Genomic DNA, 18,711 nt, shown 5'->3' on the forward strand with positions numbered 1-18,711 from the left:
AGAGATTCAGGGTTGGTTCAATATATATAAGTCAATAAACATCATAAAGCATATAAATGGGCTCAAAGATAAGAACAACATGGTCATCTCAATGGATGCAGAGAAGGCCTTTGACAAAATTCAACATGCATTTACGTTCAAAGACCTAGAGAGAATTGGACTGGATGGCATATACCTCAGCATAATTAAAGCCATATATAACAAACCCACAGCCAACACCATTCTAAATGGAGAAAAACTGGAAGCGTTCCCATTGAAATCAGGAACCAGACAAGGCTGTCCACCATCGCCACTTCTCTTTAACATATTGCGTGAAACTCTTGCCAGAGCAATAAGACAAGAGAAGGAAATTAAAGGAGTAATAATTGGAAGAGATCAAATTATCCCTTTTTGCAGATGATATGATATGTAAGAGATTCCAAAAATTCCACCAGAAAACTAGAAGTTATTAACACATTCAGTAAAGTGGCAGGTTACAAAATTTTCCTTATTTTTATTTTATGTGAATGACTGTTCTGCCTGCATGGATGTAAGGGAATTACATTCATGCAATGGTCCTGGAGGCCAAGAGAGGGCACTGGCATTCATGGAACTGGAGTTATGGACAGTTATCAGCTACCATTGTGGGTGTCCCCTATAAAGGCAGCTAGTACTCTTAACCTCTAAGTCATCTCTCCAGCCACTATTTTCCTTTTTTAAATAAAAAGGTACATTTATTCATTTTGTGTGTGTGTGTGTATGCCACGTGTGTGCATTTGCACACCTGAATGCGTAAGAGTGCCTACAGTGGCACTTCTGTTGGAGTTCAGAAAGACCATTTGTGCGAATTGGTTCTATGTGGGTCCCAGGAATCAAACCCCCTAAATTTTATGATCTCTGGCCAAAAGAATTTAATATCAATACATCCACCAGTGGGGAATGATTATATCCTATCAAAAATTCAGTATCTCGCTGGGCGTGGTGGTACACACCTTTAATCCCAGCAGAGGCAGGCGGATCTCTGTGAGTTCAAGGCCAGCCTGGTCTACATAGTGAGTTCCAGGGCAGCTGGGGCTACAGGAAGACCCTGTCTCAAAAAAAGACCAAAAAGAAAATCAGTATCTCTGGCTGGGCATGGTAACCTTTAATCCCAGCACTTGGGAGGCAGAGACAGGCAGTTATCTGCGAAGTGGAGGCCAACATGACTTACACAGAGAATTCCAGGCCAGCTGGGCTACAGGGTGGCCCTATCTTTAAAAAAAAATCAGTGCCTCATAACAATATTTTATAATCCACAAATTTCATAATAGATAGTGTAATTATGTGATTAGTTCTTTTTTTTCTTTCTCTCTCTCACTCTTTTTTTTTTTTTTTTTTTTTTTTTTTTTTTTTTAAAAAAAAAAAAAAAAAAAAAAAAAAAAGAGGACGATAAATCTTTCACTGTGATATATCAAAATAACTTGAACTCCCAGAGATCCTCCTGCACCTGGCTGTGACAATTAGTTCTAATTTTCACTTTGACACAATCTAGAATCACCCGGGAAGAGAGCCTCAATGAGGGGCTATCTAGATTGGGTGGGGCTATGGGTATGTCTGTGAGGGACTGTCTTCATTACATTAATTGAGGTGAGAGGATCCAGTCTAAAATTAGGTAATAGGTCCATTCCTGGGTTTGGGTCCCAGACTAAGGAAGAGTTGAGAGTGAGCTGAGCAGTAAGCACGCATGTGTTCATTTCTCTCTGCTCTGAAGTATGAACATGGCATAATGAGCTATTTTAAGTTTCTGCCCTGACTTCCCTGTTATGATGGACTGTAATCTGGACTTGTGAGATAAAATAAACCCTTTCTCCCCGAAGTTGCTTTTTGTCAGGGTATTTTATCATAGCTATATAAATGAAAGTAGGACACATAGAAATGCATATTTCTAAAGTATTTTATTCCTCTTCTCTGTTAAGGTATAAACTAACAATCATTTTTAAATAGAGACTACATTCAACTTAAACCAAATATACAAAACAATGGTCCTTTAAGTGACTACATACATCATACCCAGCAGTGTCTTCTGCTTTTAGTGTGAAACCTACCAAACAGTATAAGCTGACCCCTTTTATTTTTGCCTATGGATAGACACACGAGAGGAATTTTCAATTATGAAACCACAATGATTTTAAAACTAAAGAACACGGGGAGGAAACAGTTGAAGAAACTTATTTTCTTGGGGCTGGAGAGATGCTACGCAGTTAAGAACAACTGGCTGCACTTCCAGAGGACCCAAGTTTGATTCCCAGTACCCACATCGTGGCTCAGAACCATCTTTAACTCCAGTTCCAGAGGATCTGACACCCTCTTCTGGCCTCCACCGGCTTTGCACAACATGCAGGCTTTCTTACACAAATATGATTTACTCCTCAAAAAGCAAACAAATCCTCATTCTGATCAAATTTTGATCCTAAATCTTACAGCAGCTTTTTTTCAGAGAACAATTCAATACTACTTTAAGAGAGAGAGAGAGAGAGAGAGAGAGAGAGAGAGAGAGAGAGAGAACAATTAAGAAAAGATATCATCTGTAACAAGAAAGATGGAATGTTTTCAGGAGAAAACGGAATTTTACAGTTCACCACAGTGAAGGCCATGAAATGCAAGTAGGCCAGAGGTGGTGGCGCATGCCTTTAACCCAGTACTCGGGAGGCAGAGGCAGGCAGATCTCTGAGTTCAAGGCCAGCCTGGTCTACATAGTGAGTTCCAGGACAGCTGAGGCTACAGGGAGACCCTGTCTCAAAAAGACCAAAAAAAAAGGAAAAAAGAAATGTAAGCTAAGGCCAATGTTTTTGTTTTTGTTTTTGTTTTCAGAATCTACTGGTTAAAAGCCACAACACTTTAGCACAGAGAAAAACTGACACAAAATGTGGTAATAGCATTTACTAAAAATGAAACTGGAGTGATAGTATTCTAAAGCTTTCTAAACCGAAACTTTTTTTTTTTTTTTAATGGTTTGCTTTTCTGGACAAGAGCTTCAATAGAACCAAGTAAATGCTTTTAACTCACACTCTCCAACCAAAAACAAAAAGCTGGTACAGACTTTGAGTATGAACCACATTTACTCTAGATGAAACATGTGACAGATTTTTTTTTAATTTTTAAAGGGGAGTTGTTGTATAGATTCCCTTTAATAATGGAACAGTCATCAAACATTTTTGCTTCCATCCTAAATACACAGTTTCCTACACAAAGTACACCATATTTTTGCAATCATAGTGAATTTTTTATGTTGTTGCAACAATATTTTTCTTCCTCTCCAAAACTATTCCTAGTTCACTATTTCTGTTTGCCTCATTTGCACTTAGCAGATCATGCTTCAATAACTTAGAAATCTCAGCCACAAAACTCAAGCCAAAAGTTTGAGTTGAGACAAAGGAAAGGGAAAAAAAAAATCGAGTAATTCAACTATACTCGGAAGGGAAAATGGTTTTACCTCCTAAGACTTTATACTGGGTTCTTTTAATACAGAACCAAAGTCTCACATATTAAGGAGAAAAACCACATATATATTTTTAAATATGTTTTAAATTTTAGAGTTCTGTCTTAGAATCAGCATTCAATTTTACCTCTAACAAAGACTTACAAAGCCAATAGAACCAGTCCATATGCTAACAGATGATATTTCAGGTAAGACAATAGTTCCCTGCTCTGGAAAGTGTCATTATTATTAAAGACTTACTGAAATTGTAGCAAATTATCCTGAATTAGAGACCAAAAGACGAATGGGGAAAAACTAGAGTAAACTTGGGGAATTATAGAACATTTACATTAACTAGCTTTAGAGAATTAACTGTTTGAAGAACAATGCCTATATCAATGAACTTAACACATCAAAAATCAAAACCTAAATTAGAAAGTGAACTAAAAAATAAAAACTTTTTCTTTTCACTGTGCTAAACTGTCATCTAACTACTCAGTGCCTTGTAACATACCTTTGTAGAATACCATTTTCCTGGGGAATTACACCATTGATAGCTGCCTGCAAAGAAAAACAAAAGGCATTTAAAGAAACAGGTAATTGTCCAAGTGGGATGAAGAGTACTATAAAAGGAAATATGTACATTTTAAAAATACTTATTTAAACCACATACTGAATGCTTCCTTAATGATACAAAGTGTTTCCTATTAAATGTTTCTACTTCTTTATAGTAAAAATGACATAAAATTTAAAAACATGCATTTAAACATAAAATATCACCAAACTTTGAGTTATTAAAAAAAGCTTAACTCTGCAGTCCTTACTCAAGTAAAAACACCCACAAAATGAATGTTTAAAAACATCAAAACAAGTAAAATCAGTAACTTTAACTTTAAAAGGTTAATACTTATTTCCTTCTGTAGATTGAGAGGTACAAAACATAAGTTATGAATGACACTACAAAAAAAGAGCTGAAGGATTATATTGATCATTTTATGTTATAATCATGATTACATAAAAAGAACACTAAGAAGAAAAGAATTTAAAGGGAAAAGCTATTTGGTAAGCCTAATACCCAACTAACTACATCTGCTAACAAAAGGAAATGGGATTATAGAAGTTCCCTTATGTAAACATTACTGACATTGGTCTTTAAGCTAACAAGCTACCAAGTTGTAAGAATATAGCATATGAATGAGTTGGCATGTATGTTTTTGAAGGCTACTAAGTAGGCAGGCTGTCACATCCTGAATTACAGTCAGCTTAGTGGACAAAGAGAGCCTGTGTCTGGAAAACACACACACCCCAAATAAAAAAACCCAACCTTACAATTTGCCTTTGAACCATACTGATTTCTCTTCCCTTCCCTCTCATCATCTTATATAAAAAATGAAAATATAGCTGAGCGTGGTGGCGCACGCCTTTAATCCCAGCACTTGGGAGACAGAGGCAGGCAGATCTTTGTGAGTTCAAGGCCAGCCTGATCTACATAATGAGTTCCAGGACAGCTGGGGCTACAGGGAGACCCTGTTTCAAAAAGACTATATATATATATATGGAAAAGATAGGAAAAAAAAATCTCAAAATCCCACAAAATGTAAGGGTATGGAGGCCAGAAAACACTGGAAAATATATATATGTAATATATAGCTTGGCATAGGGCATACCCCTTTAATACTACCAGCATTTGGGAGAGAGAGACAGGTGGATCTCTGAGTCCAAGACCATCCTGGTGTAGTCAGTTCCACCATGTCTGGGCCTAAATGGGGTACCCACCTCAAAAACAGTCCTCTCCCCCCGCCCAATAAAAAGGAAGAATATAACATGAGAACCAAAAACATTTAATACTTTTTGTGTTTTATTAGCTGCCTGGAAATCAATTAACAAAAGGAGTTTGTATGTTTTGTTAAACAGTAACATAAACTTTTGCAAGAAGTGGAATGTATACAGTGGTGTATTATCAAATAAAAATAAAGCAGAATATAAGTTGATTATGAATTTCAAGAATTATGACATTCCACTATGATACTTCAGAGGTTAGGAGTACAGCAATAGATACCACAGAAGTTCACATCACTGGAGGAAACCTTTGAGTCGAACAAATGTTAACGATGGTTTTCAAAGTCACAGTTTTAACAGAAGCATCTCTACCTGGTGCCAGGCTAATTTTTCCCTTTCTATTCACAGTAATGGTTCATGTACAAATACCTCTTTGTCGAATAATACTAAATAGTTAAGAGAATGCTATATGATTTTGAAAAAGAGATAAAATAACAGAGCTTAGAAAGATTTATATTCATATTCTCACTAGGAAATGCCAAAATATAATGGGAAAAAATTAAGGATTCAGTTAACACAAAGTCTGAATGTACGTTCTCCCATTACTGACTTGATGATCTTAGTATATACACTGAACTTCCTTGGCTCTAATTTCCTCATGTGTAAAATGAGCTAAGATTGCATCCTTATCTAAAATGAGCCTGCTTTTGGTTTCCTCACAGTCATTAATTTCAATTATGAAAAGAGCAACAACATACTAAGTGAAGTAACACAGACTTGGAAAAACAACGTATGTTCTCCCTCATATGTGGATACTAGCACCAAATCCTTTTAAATTCCAGGCCCTTTTAATAAGATGATGCTATACAGCAGTCCCTTCTGCATGAAATAACTACCATCAGGACTTCAGCTGAGCCTGATCGTTAAACATCGTAACAATTGGACCCTGTAAACATCGTAACAATTGGACCCTGTCTCAAAGACCAAAAAAAAAAAAAGTTGAAATCATGAAATTCGCAGGTAAATGTATATTACTGGAAACAATCATCCTGAGTGAGGTAAACCAGACCCAGAAACAAACATTACATGTTTTCTCTCATAATTAGATACTAACTTTGAAATCCTCAATATGCATGTTTAACTCGGGGTGGAGGGGAATCTTCTTGGGAGGGGTGGTAGAAAGCATTGGAAAAGGGAATAAAGTAGAAAGGGCTAAATGGGGTGGGGAATGGGAGACCAGAATAGAGGAGGGAGAATGCTGAGAGATAACCAACACTAAAGGTCTTGAGAGAAAAGTCATACTGTCATATTGAAACCTATCACTATAGAAGCTTCTTAAAGTATATACATATATATTGTAAAAAAGATAGTAAAGGGAGTTATAACAGGGGAAGATTGCCCCTACTAGACACCACAGGCTAACAACATAAAACCCCAAATGCCAGGAATGGACTCCCTCTCTTGAAGCTGTTGACCAGGAGTCCCACAGACCCTCAAACACTACTGGCCATTTCCCTCTCTTGGTTACCCACCAGAAGTTCACAATAAGACCCTATTGCTGAAGACACTACATAAATGAGCTGTAGGAAAAGAAGAAAAAAATCAAGTTCATACTGACTCCAAAGTCTCATCTCTACTGGCAAGCTTTCATATTGCTGAAAGGTGCTCTGCATTCTACCAGAAGAAGAAAAAAATCATCAATTTTTACCCAGCTGTGAACTATCAAAACAACTGGCCTGGCAAAATATGCCTATCAGTATAATAGTAGCACAAATAGCAAAGATGTAATGAACCATTTTCTAATTGGATTTGAGGTCCACTTTATAAGATGGAACCCATACCCAACATATCAGGTCTAGGAACCTGAGACTAGGCAGGTCACAGTACATACGGGAGAGTCTAAAACTAGTTTTCTACCAAATAGTTATAGTATTAAAATGACTCCTCATAAGGCTGGAGAGATGGCTCAGTGATTAAAGAGCACTGGTTGCTCTTGCAGAGGATTCAGGTTTGATTCCCAGGACCCACATGGTGACTCACAACCATCTATAACTCCAGTTCCAGGGTATCTGATGCCGTCTTCTGACCTCCCCAGGCACTGCACGACACGAGTGCACTTACATACATGCAGACATAACATTCATATAAAATAAAAAACAAAATTGGGGATAAAGGGAAAGAAGGAGCTCAAGAGAGGTGGGACCACAGGAGACTGGTATTATCAAGGGAGAAATGGGGAAAATTGAGACACTTTAAATGGGGAAACCATGGCAGAGGGTTAGACAGAGAGATAGAGAGGAGAGATAAATAATACGTAGCTAGTTTTAAAAACCAGAGGGACGCATATTAGTCCAACAACCTAATGACAAATGACACATACAGTATCTCTACATGAGTCCATATGTATAGCTAAAAGCTACATAACAAGAAACAGTGCCAGACAGGAGAAACCTTCCTTTGAGTTGTTGGCGAGGGTGGTCCAAGAGACCCCCAAATTTGCTTAGGCTATTGCTACAGCCCTTGATGACCTCCCAGAACTTGAATGTAAGACCCTACTGCTGAAGACAAAGCATACTTTGGACACAGGATTTAGAGCAATAAAGTTGCAACTGACCTGAAACCACTTCCTCTGAAGGCTAGCTCTCATAGCTTTGGAGAACGTTATGAAGGTGCCAAGGGAAAACATCAATCGATGGTGCAACACCAGCTTCAAGACCAAATAACCACATCAATGACCAGCACAGCATATAACATTAGTGCAGTAGTGGTACTTTTATCTTGTGGGCAATCAGCAGCTACCTAATTGAACCAAAGTCCACTTAATGGGAGGAAACTCAAGTTTGGTACTGTAAACATAATCAAATACACAAGGCTGGAGTAGTCACAGATCTTAGAGAAAACCCCAAGGCTGTCACATCCCTAGACTAAAGTGATTTCTTACTATGTGCAAAATATGCACCCTTATATTTACAAACAAATATCCCAGTCACCACTCATCAAAGAAGCTCATTTTGCACCAGTTGGAGACTATTATCCTGTACCACAACTGGTCACACACAGACATTGTCTATGAATTGCCCAGGTCTAAATGACACATCTACAATGCAAACCTCTACCCCTAAGGCTCATGGAACATAGAACAGGGGTAAAGAAGAAGACAGTAATGAATCTCTCAGTTCTCATTAATGAAGTTCCCTCATGCAGTAGAAAACAGAAGATCATAAATGGCCAAAGCATAGAGATCAAGAGATTACTGAATGCTGGTCCTTGGACAAGACTCCTTCATTAAACTTCATGCTCCCAAGGGTCAGGCACCACTGCAAGGGTCAGGCACCACTGGAAAGATTGTAAGAGCCAGGAAGGATGTGCATGACCACATGCAAACAGTCTTACAAGCTCCTGGGAACCTGCTCATATGATTCTATGGCAATGGTGTCAGCATACAGTCCCATGCAAACTCAGGCAGACAAAAACCCAGCATAGAACTGAGAAAATGAACAGTAGAACCCAATCTTATCTGAAGAAATATTGGCAACTGATTGCTGCTAGGTGAAGAAGAGCTGGTGTTCCTAAAACAAGGGACTCTAGATAGGCTGACTAGACCTCAGTGGATGGACATGCACTGGGGAAAATCTGGGGACACTGACTTAACACAGTAGACCTTAACAAGAATGACAGAGTATATGGGCTTCAGTGGGAGGTGGGGGGAGTGGGGTATGGGAGAGTGCTGGTGGGGACAGGAGTATAAAGATGATTAAGATTGATTGAGATATTCTGTATAAGTAGGAATTATGCCCCAATAATAGGACCCAGAGATTTGGGGTAGAAGAAAAAGACTAAAAAGAACCTTCTCCCTGACTCTTACAATCTTTCTGCCTCCTTTTCCACAATAAAATACACAAAAATTCAATAAAAGCAAATTTAAAAAAAAAAAAAAAAAAGAACAAGGTTTGGTACCAGCACATGTGAATAAAAAAACATCCAAGTTGATGGATTATCTCCTAAATTCCCCAGAAACACACACACACACACACACACACACACACACACACACACACACACACACACACACCTTTACCCTTCTTAAGGTATCTAAGCAAGTGATACACTCTTCAAAGGCTGAGGCACGAGGATCACAAGTGCAATGCCAACCTAGGCTACACAGAAAGACCCTGTTTCAAAAAAGAAACTCTCAAGAAGGAAAAACCAACCCCTATTCATATTCAATTTCTCCTACTAATATATCCAAACACAGATCACTTCTGACACCAGGAAAAGGAAGGGGTGTGCAGGCATGCTATAGAAACAATCAAGTCTGAAGCAGACACCCACTAGATGTCATCTAACTCAATTTAACTCAGATACTGTCTACCTCATGATAATATCAGATCTCACAAACTGAGGGTCAAGTTCCCAAGACTGTCTCCTCCCACTTAGATGTAAAAGGCAAGCTCTATGCTGTTTTATCTGTTTCCAGGTGACCAGGTACAAATATGGATTCTCACAATCTCTTCTGAAGTAGTTCATAAACTCAGGAAAACATGTTTATTTATTGATGTATTATCCATGCAGCACAATGCAGAGAAAGATACCAAGCAGAAATGATGCAAAGAAAGGAAATGAACGCAGGACTTTGCCTTGGGCCCTAATACCAAGCTAACCACATTAAAAACCAGATCTGAGAAGACCCAACTTTCAAGGCTAGTTATATTCACACCGCAAAACAGGAAACCATAATTCCTGAGAACAGATATGAATTCCAGCACATATTGCCAGTCAAACATAGAAGGAATCAACCTGTGTCCATCAAGAGATAAATGGCTAAAGAAAATGTAGCCAATATTACTATTCAGAAAGAAAAAGAGAAATTGAGTCTGGGGAGATGGCAGTTGACAAAGTGCTTGCCAGGCAAGCATGAGGACCTGAGTTAGGGTCTCCAGCACCACATACAAGCCAAGTATGGCAGACTGATTGGATCTCTGGAGTCTGCTGGCCAACTAGGCCTGTGAAGGAAGAAGAAAAAAAAAATTAAAAACTAAAATTAGCCGGGGCGTGGTAGTGCACGCCTTTAATCCCAGCACTTGGGAGGCAGAGGCAGGCAGATCTCTGTGAGTTCAAGGCCAGCCTGGTCTACATAGTGAGTTCCAGGACAGCTGGGGCTAAAGGGAGACGCTGTCTCAAAACAACAAAAAAAAAGAAAAAACCTAAACATAACTGGAGAGAATAAAAAGCCAGAGTGAGGCCTGGAGAGATGGCTCAGCAGTAAAGAACACTAACTGTTCTTGCAGAAGACCCGGGTTCAAATCCTAGCACCCACATGGCAGCTAACAACTGTCCATTAACTTCAATTCCAGGGGATCCAACAGCCTCTTCTGTCCTCCGCAGGCATTGCACGACACGGGTGCGCTTACCTACATGCAGGCATAACACTCATACACATAAAATACAATAAAAAAATTTTTTAATGTTAAAAAGCCAAAGTGAAAGCAAACAGAGTGAAAAGTCAAAACCAAGTGTTTTTAAATCATTGCAGTTTTGAAAAACGGATATGAGACATAAAACCTTAAAGGAGCTCAATCAAAAGTGCGGCCTAAATAAACTGATTCCAAAACTTCACTTTGACCATTAATGTCTGCTTCCTTTCCATCAAACTTTCCTATCAGCTGCTAAGCAGTATTTGGCTAAGTGCCGAATTGTTATACTTCCTGACTAACTGGGAATGCTGGATCATTAAATTTCCAGACTAAGCTAAGCATCCTGGACTCTGTTACATTTCCTGACTGACTAGGAATGCAAGATTCTCATCAGACTTTCTGTCAACTGACAAAAGTGAAAACTCCTTACACTTCTACATATACTGAGTTTCATCATGCTAACTAGGCTCCAGATACATTAAATCTCTAAGTCTCATTATACTAGTCCTTTTACACTGAGACTAAAGCAAACTTTCATTTTGATATAAAACTCCAAATTCTGAGTTCAAAGGTCTATGTAGCACAATGGTAAAAAGCAGGTACAAAGGAAAAGAACTGACATTTTGATGAGTTCTTCCACTAGTTCTTCATAAATACATTACAGATCTTATAATTTAACGCACACTCTATAATATAAACCAATATAACTTTAGATGATTACTATATGTATGTAGCTAAATATTATGTGTGTGAGAAAATCATTTTTGGCTTAAGTTATCAAACAAAAATGTTCTTGCCATATACAACACTCTCATCTAGAAACTCCTACAAAATTGGACCCCATACCTGTTCAAACATCTCACCTTGGCACACTACTTTGTTCGTTACTCTGGCCCCATCAGATTTCTGTTTCTCAAATAGAGATTTCATCTCAACTTTGTGGCCTTTGCACTGATTCTACCTTCTGTCTTCACAATGCTTTTTCCCTGTAACTCCTCTGCTTGTTCTTGTCTCAGCTAAAATGCTATCCTATAAAATAACTTTACCTGACTCCAATATAAACTATCCTCTCTCTACAGCTTTAAGAGCTACACTCCACTATCTTGAGTTTTCTCTTCATTCACAGTACTTACTAAAATTATACTGTATATCTATAAATTTACATATATATTATTTAGCTCCAGTCTACCCAGGAAACTAAGTTCCAATAAGAATGTGGACTATGCACAAATGATGAAGTGTTTAAATACATACCTGAGCTATAAACACTGCTAAAACATCAAATCAAATTAAACCAAATAAAATCCAAAATTAATAAATTAAAAGATGAAAAAAGTTGAACCTAAGGAGGAATTAAGAAATATAAAGGTATTATTATTTTATTATTTTTATTATTTTAAATGTACAATTCTTTTATTATTTTTATTTTATGTGTATGCGTGTATTGCCTGCATGTATGTAAGTGCACCTGTGTGGAGCAATTCCCACAAAGGACAGAAGAGGCCATAAGATCCCCAGAAACTGGAGTTACGGATAGTTGTTAGCTGCCATGTGGGTACTGGGATTCAAACACAGATCTTCTGCAAGAACAATCAGTGTTCTTAACTGCTGTGCCATCTCTCCAGCTCTATTTTGTACATTTTATTTAAAGATAAAAAACTATAAATTAAAATGTTAATAAGTTATATTACCACTAAGCAGCACTGTGTTTTGAAAACTGGTGGCAAAAAATACAAAAAATTATACTGGAATTTTAACTGCCACATATTATTTTCTTTTCCAAAAATACACTGATTTTTGGAAACAGCAGGAAGAATTGCCAAGTTATCACACTTACAGGTGTGCTAAACTACTAACTTTGCTACATGGTATTTTGTTTAAATCACTTGGAAGTAATAAACCACTGGAGTAATAAAAAGAAATTAGTTAGACAGCATAGAGCAACTTGACAAAATAAGCCCATTTTTAAAATCAAGCTAACTTGTACGTTGACAAGCTTTAAAATGTATCAAACATACAGCACATTTGCTTGATAGGAATGATTTTATTAACAAAATAATTCAAACTTTCATTTTCTTTTAGATATTCAAGTCATAAAGTAGTGTATAGTATTTCTTTCAAGATTAATATTAAGCAGCCAGGTGTGGTGGTGCTTAATCCCAACACTTGGGAGGCAGAGGCAGGCGGATCTCTAAGTTCAAGGCCAGCCTGGTCTACATAGTGAGTTCCAGGCAGCTGGGGCTACAGGGAGACCCTGTCTCTACAAAATTAAAAAGATTAATATTAAGCCTTTAGTATGCCAGCATTAAGTAGAATTCCCTATTGCCTTTAATTAAGCTTTTTTTTTTTTTTTGAGGCAGGATCTTCCTGTAGCTCCAGCTGGCCTGGAACTTGTAGACCAGACCAGCATTGATCTCACAGAGATGGAGTTACCTCTGCCTCCTGAGTGCTGAAATTAAAAGTGTGAGCCACTTCACACTTGAAGTGATCAGCTTCATTTAAGTAGTTTAACTGTGTTCTAAAGCATGGTAGGTAAGTAGTACAGGAAATGACATGAAATGAAATGACATAAAATGAAATGAAATGAAGATAGTAACTATAACTCTTCCTTTGTATCTATGGGGATTTGATTCAGGACACCCGATCCCCAGTCCAAAAGATTCCAAAGACTGTGGGATTCTCAAGCCCCTTACATAAAATGTCGTTCTCTCTACATACAATCTATGTATATTCTCTTAGATGGCTTCAACCACCTTTAGATGATTTGTAATGTATAACAAATACTATGTTAAAATGTCATGGAAACAGTTATCTTAACTGCATTGTTTAGGGAATAATGAATGACTAGATTTTTTTTAATGTATGTGCATTCAGTACAAATTTTTGTTTCCAAATATTTTCAGCCTGTAGTTCATTAAATTTAAAGATGTAGAACCTCATGGGTATTTGCCACAAATTTCCAAACTACATTTAACAACAACACCATTTCCTGGTAAATGATTAGAACAAATGTGAACAGTTATCTAATATAAATTTTATAAAAAAAGCCGGGTGTGGTGGCGCACGCCTTTAATCCCAGCACTTGGGAGGCAGAGGCAGGCCAGCCCTGTCTACATAGTGAGTTCCAGGACAGCTGAGGCTACAAGGAAACCATGTCTCAAAAAAGACAGAAAAAAAAATTATAAAGAGATGAGATGTTTAGTTTATTCAATAAAGTGATTTTTAGAACCTCATTATGTTTAAAAGAAAAGTGATCCAGCACATATGGAGCAAAGTCTAATGCAAAAGTAAATAGAAAATAAAGTTGCAATCAATGGGAAAACTGTAGGCCTCAAATAGATCCAATTTGATAACATAAGCTAACATGAGTGGGCATTAGTAACAATTGGGTTTTTTTTGAAAAGCAGAAATCAACTATTTGATATTAACTGAATTATACCTTAAATATATCAGGAATCTTTTGTCATTTTGAAATTTCTCCAGAAGGAAAACTGATAAAAAAATTTTTTTCAAGCAGGTTGTTTTATATACTGACTTATCCTTATGGCAAATTAGCACAACCAAAAATAAATGGGAAAAAGAAATTATGAAATATTTATTTTTAAAAAGGACAGAAGGATTTGTAAAAAGCTTTTCCACAAGAATGCCACAGCTGGAACAGACCATCTAAACCCTACTAGGAAGGTACTAAAACCAGTTCTGCCCTTTCCCTCAGGTGGCTGGGTTATCATTTCACTTTCCTCAAACTTGGTTGTCAGATAAGGAAAAGTAACATTTGTAAGTCAAGTCATAAGAGCAAAGACTGTAAAATATACAAATGAAGGGAAAGGAACAGAAAAAAAAGAGTGCTAATAATAAAATCGATAAGGCACACATCAAGCAACTATGATATGCCAAAGTGAAAACTATTTAGAAAATATAATTTCTTTCCTCTAGAATCCTAAAATCTACTTGAACCAAAGCAAGAGCATGCTTAGTATTATTAAGTCAATATCTTTCACTTGACAATATAAAATTAGTTGTTGAATAGTATGAAGAAAAAGTTTGGCGATGAATGGCATATTGAGTATAGGTAGATTCTGATAGCCATTTTAAAAATAAGGTTGCATTATTAGTTTAAAAGTACAAAAACTTCTAATAGATGGACTGATTAGAGTTGAAAAAACAATCACTTCTGCTTCCCAAAAGCTAAGTGACATTACACAATTTAGTTAACTTTGGTGAGTTTCTCAAATACAAAAGTAAATTAGCTCTACCTACGATGTAGAGTTGCTGTGGGGATTAAATAAATAAAGTACGTAAACAATTTCATGTGTCCAGTCATTTCACATGTCTAGCAACTCTCAAGAAAAGGATAAAATGGTAGAAGGCAGGACTGCTCTCGGGTCGAGCTGATGGTCCCTTAATGGCAAAAGAAACAAAGATTTTTCAAGCCAAGGAAGAAAAAACAGTATGAGATATTCCTTCATGGTCATTTCTCCTTTCTCAGAGCAAGTGTCTGTGCAAATTTAAACAGCATCTGAAGGCTATTGATGAAGGGCAGGACTCAAGACTTGACTGCTTTCTGAGGACAGAGACTCATTATGTCACTGGTCAGACTATTCATTCATAAAACTGCAGGTGTTCATAACACTGTTTAAAGTAGAAAAAATAGCACATATTTGAGAATTGAGCATGGTAGTGAAAGAGAGTATTCTAGCCGATTTTAGGGTAACTATTAAAATATATTTCTTCAGGGCTGGAGAAATGGCTCAGCAGTTAAGAACACTGCTTGTTCTTGCAGAAGACCCGGCTTCGAATCCCAGCACCCACATGGCAGCCAAAACTGTCCGTAACTCCAGTCCCAGGGGATCCGACAGCCTCTTCTGACTTCCAAAGGAATTGCACGACACAGGTGCACTTACCTACATGCAGGCAATGCACGCATACACATAAAATTAAAATAATAAAATCTTATATATATTTATATATTTCTTCAAAAGGTGAAATTGGTGGTGTGGAAAAGTCTCAAAACACCTCAACGAAACTTGAAATGTGATCACTTTTCTTGGTCTTCACTGTTTTGTGTATATGACTTAATATAATGTCTTCTTAATAAAAAAATACATGTTTGAGAACTAGAAATTCAGCGATGGTGTGTCTGTCAGTGCACACACTGGCTCATTTTTTTTTTCTTAGGTTGGAACATGTGTTGGAACAGTCTTTCTTCTACAAAACAGCAGTGTCAGCACAGGCAGCAAACTACAGAAAAAAACAGTACAAAGTTCAAAAAGCATTTCTTAAGAACACAGAATGCTTGAAAGGCAGTATGGCTAGGTTAATACTACTTTTCATTTATTTCAGTTAGCTCTAGACCATCAAATATATATTAAATATCTTTCCCTGAACCTGCTAGATCTTAGGGGAAATTTTAATTTATTTAAACAACTTCATAAACACATGGGGGGGGTAGCTTCTGTGAAAGAACTGGTCAAGCACCTTTTCTAGTCACTATTCACATTATACAGTAATCTACATTATGATGTTCAAAGGATTAAACAAAATAGGATGCGTGCAAGCATTTCTAATGTATAAAGTTCTACAATGTTTGCTTCTATTGATATTCACATATTATTTATCATAGAATCTTTACAAAAAATTAGAACACAATAGATTCTGCATAAATATTTCATATAGGATCAAAGCTTGAGTACAAACCAGACTAAATACTTTATTTGATATGAGGTTAAAAGATTCAGAGAGATGTTCCTTGGCCAAAGTCATCCTCAATAAATTAAATTTCAATCCCTTTGATTGAAATGCTAGAACTTTTTGAGCAATATCGATTCAATGTTTGCTACTAAGCTACCATTAAGACAATGCAAAATTATACAAAGTACATAGTTTTATATTCTTCCCCTGCCCAAACTCATTTATAGTGAAAACAGAAAGTGAGCAGTTGTAGAGAGTAGTTTTTAATTAAAAGATTCTAACTCACTTCCAATAATTCTTCTTCATGTACTTACCTTTCTAGATATAAATGGAAATTGAGTCTCATTTTCCAAGAAATAATCTGTACTGCAATGACATTTATTCTGCCTTAACTATATGTATAGAGAGTACATGTTAAGTGAAATGTGAGGCAAGACATATTCCCAAAGTATTAATGTTTATGTTATTTTTATTTTCAGAATTTTTGCATATATAACCTAACTTAAAGTTCCTCAAGAATAGTCAGTGCTGGGGCTGGAGAGATGACTCAGCAGTTAAGAGCACCGACTGCTCTTGCTGAAGACCCAGGTTCAAATCCCAGCACCCACATGCCAGTTAACAACCATCCATAGCTCCGTTCCAGGGAATCTGAGGCTCTCTTCTCTCCTCTGTGGGCGTGTACAACACAGGTGCACTTACATATACACAGGCATAAAACTCATACATATAAAATAAAAATAATTAAAAAAATAGTTGCTTCCTTTTTGTCTGACATCTTAGCGAGGGTGCAGTGGTGCCACTGCTCTGAGCTTCACCATGCCACCCAAGGACAAGACAAAGAAGAAGGATACCAGGAAGTTGGCTAAGAAAGACAACGACCCAGCAAACAAGTCTGGAGGTAAGGCCAAAAAGAAGTGGTCCAAAGGCAAAGTTCTGGACAAGCTCAACAACTGGTCCTGTTTGACAAAGCTACATATGACAAACTCTGTAAGGAAGATCACAAGTATAAACTTATTACCCCAGCTGTGGTCTCTGACAGACTGAAAATTCGAGGTTCCCTAGCCAAGGCAGACCTTCAGGAGCTCCTTAGTAAAGGACTTATCAAACTGGTTTCAAAACACAGAACCCAAATAATTTACACCAGAAACACATAGGGTGGAGATGCCCCAGCTGCTGGTGAAGATGCCTAAACAGGTTCAACCGACTGTACATTTAGAAAAATAAAACTTTATTTTTATTATTGGTGCTGGGAATGGTGGCGCACACCTTTAATCCCCCCAACTCAGGAGGCAGAGGCAAGCAGAGTTCCGTGAAATTGAGGCTAGACTGGTCTACACAGCAAGTTCCAGGTCAGCTGGGGCTACAGGGAGACCCTGTCTAAAAAAAAATAAAAGATTTTAAAAAATGAACATATACTAAACAGAACAGCTGCAAAGTACATCAATCTTCATTGAAAATAAAAGTGAGAGATAAAATGCAGAGAAAAAACAGCTAGGAGATAAATTTCAAAAGAAAAGCAATGTTAAGGTTGTAAAAGACAATATGGAGGACTAGAGGCACAGCTTAGTGGTAGGAATATTACCTAGTATATAAAAAACCCTGGTTCAATCCCCAGAAATCAGAGAGTGTGGAAAGAGCCCAGAAAGGTGGGGGGGGGGGGCTAATTGACAATATTTTCCAAAATCAAGCACATAATAAGTACATAGAAAGTAATTTACCATTCAATTACTCAATTATCTGGGAAATTTCTTTTGCAACATTCTAGAAAGGTTGGGTTGAAGCAATATTCATACAATAGATGTTTTAAATTTCAAAACTAATATATATGAACCAGTAGGAAGGAGATAAAGAACTAGGAACAGCACACACTCTAATTAATTTCCACATCAAAGACTTACAGACCATTACTCTCAATCTTCTTTTCTTCCTCCTTTATTCCTCTCATCAATCTCATTCAAGAATGGCTTGGTGGTTTGAGTGAGAAATGTCCCCCACAGGCCCAAATATTTGAACATTTTGTTCCCAGATGATGGTGTTGTTTGGGGAGGCTCAAGAGGTCTGGTCTTGTTAGGGGAACTATGTCACTGGGGGTGAGCTTTAACAGTTTAACACCTTGTCTCACTTCCAGTTTGCTTTCTCTGCTTCTTACACGTGCTTGAAGATGTAAGCTCTCAGCTTTCCTTCCCAGCAGCCTCCTGCTACGCCTCCCCAACAACTCTCCCTCTGATCATGGTGTTTTATCAAAGCAACAGAAAAGTAACTAATACAGAGGCTTTTTAACCCAAAAATACATCAACTATATATAAACTAAATTTCAGGACAGATAGCCTGGAAACATCACTCCAAATAAGTTGCTGCCTCTCACCCCAACACCCACCAATAGAAGTGGCA

General features: G+C 37.3%; 1 protein-coding gene and 1 pseudogene across 1 annotated transcript in view; one reads left to right on the forward strand and one right to left on the reverse strand.

The window, feature by feature from the left end:
• The window catches only part of Faf1 (Fas associated factor 1), a gene marked incomplete in the record, with an annotated part of 402,697 nt that overhangs the window by 334,820 nt on the left and 49,166 nt on the right, over positions 1-18,711 (reverse strand). The window contains 1 exon segment of the mRNA XM_029563227.1: positions 3,951-3,997. Within this exon segment, the coding sequence (XP_029419087.1) occupies positions 3,951-3,997 (47 nt within the window).
• On the forward strand, positions 17,137-17,510 carry LOC108490824 (annotated as a pseudogene).

The sequence above is a fragment of the Nannospalax galili genome, unplaced genomic scaffold (assembly GCF_000622305.1).
Source record: "Nannospalax galili isolate Female #2095 unplaced genomic scaffold, S.galili_v1.0 scaffold655, whole genome shotgun sequence".
Taxonomy (NCBI): Eukaryota; Metazoa; Chordata; class Mammalia; order Rodentia; family Spalacidae; genus Nannospalax; species Nannospalax galili.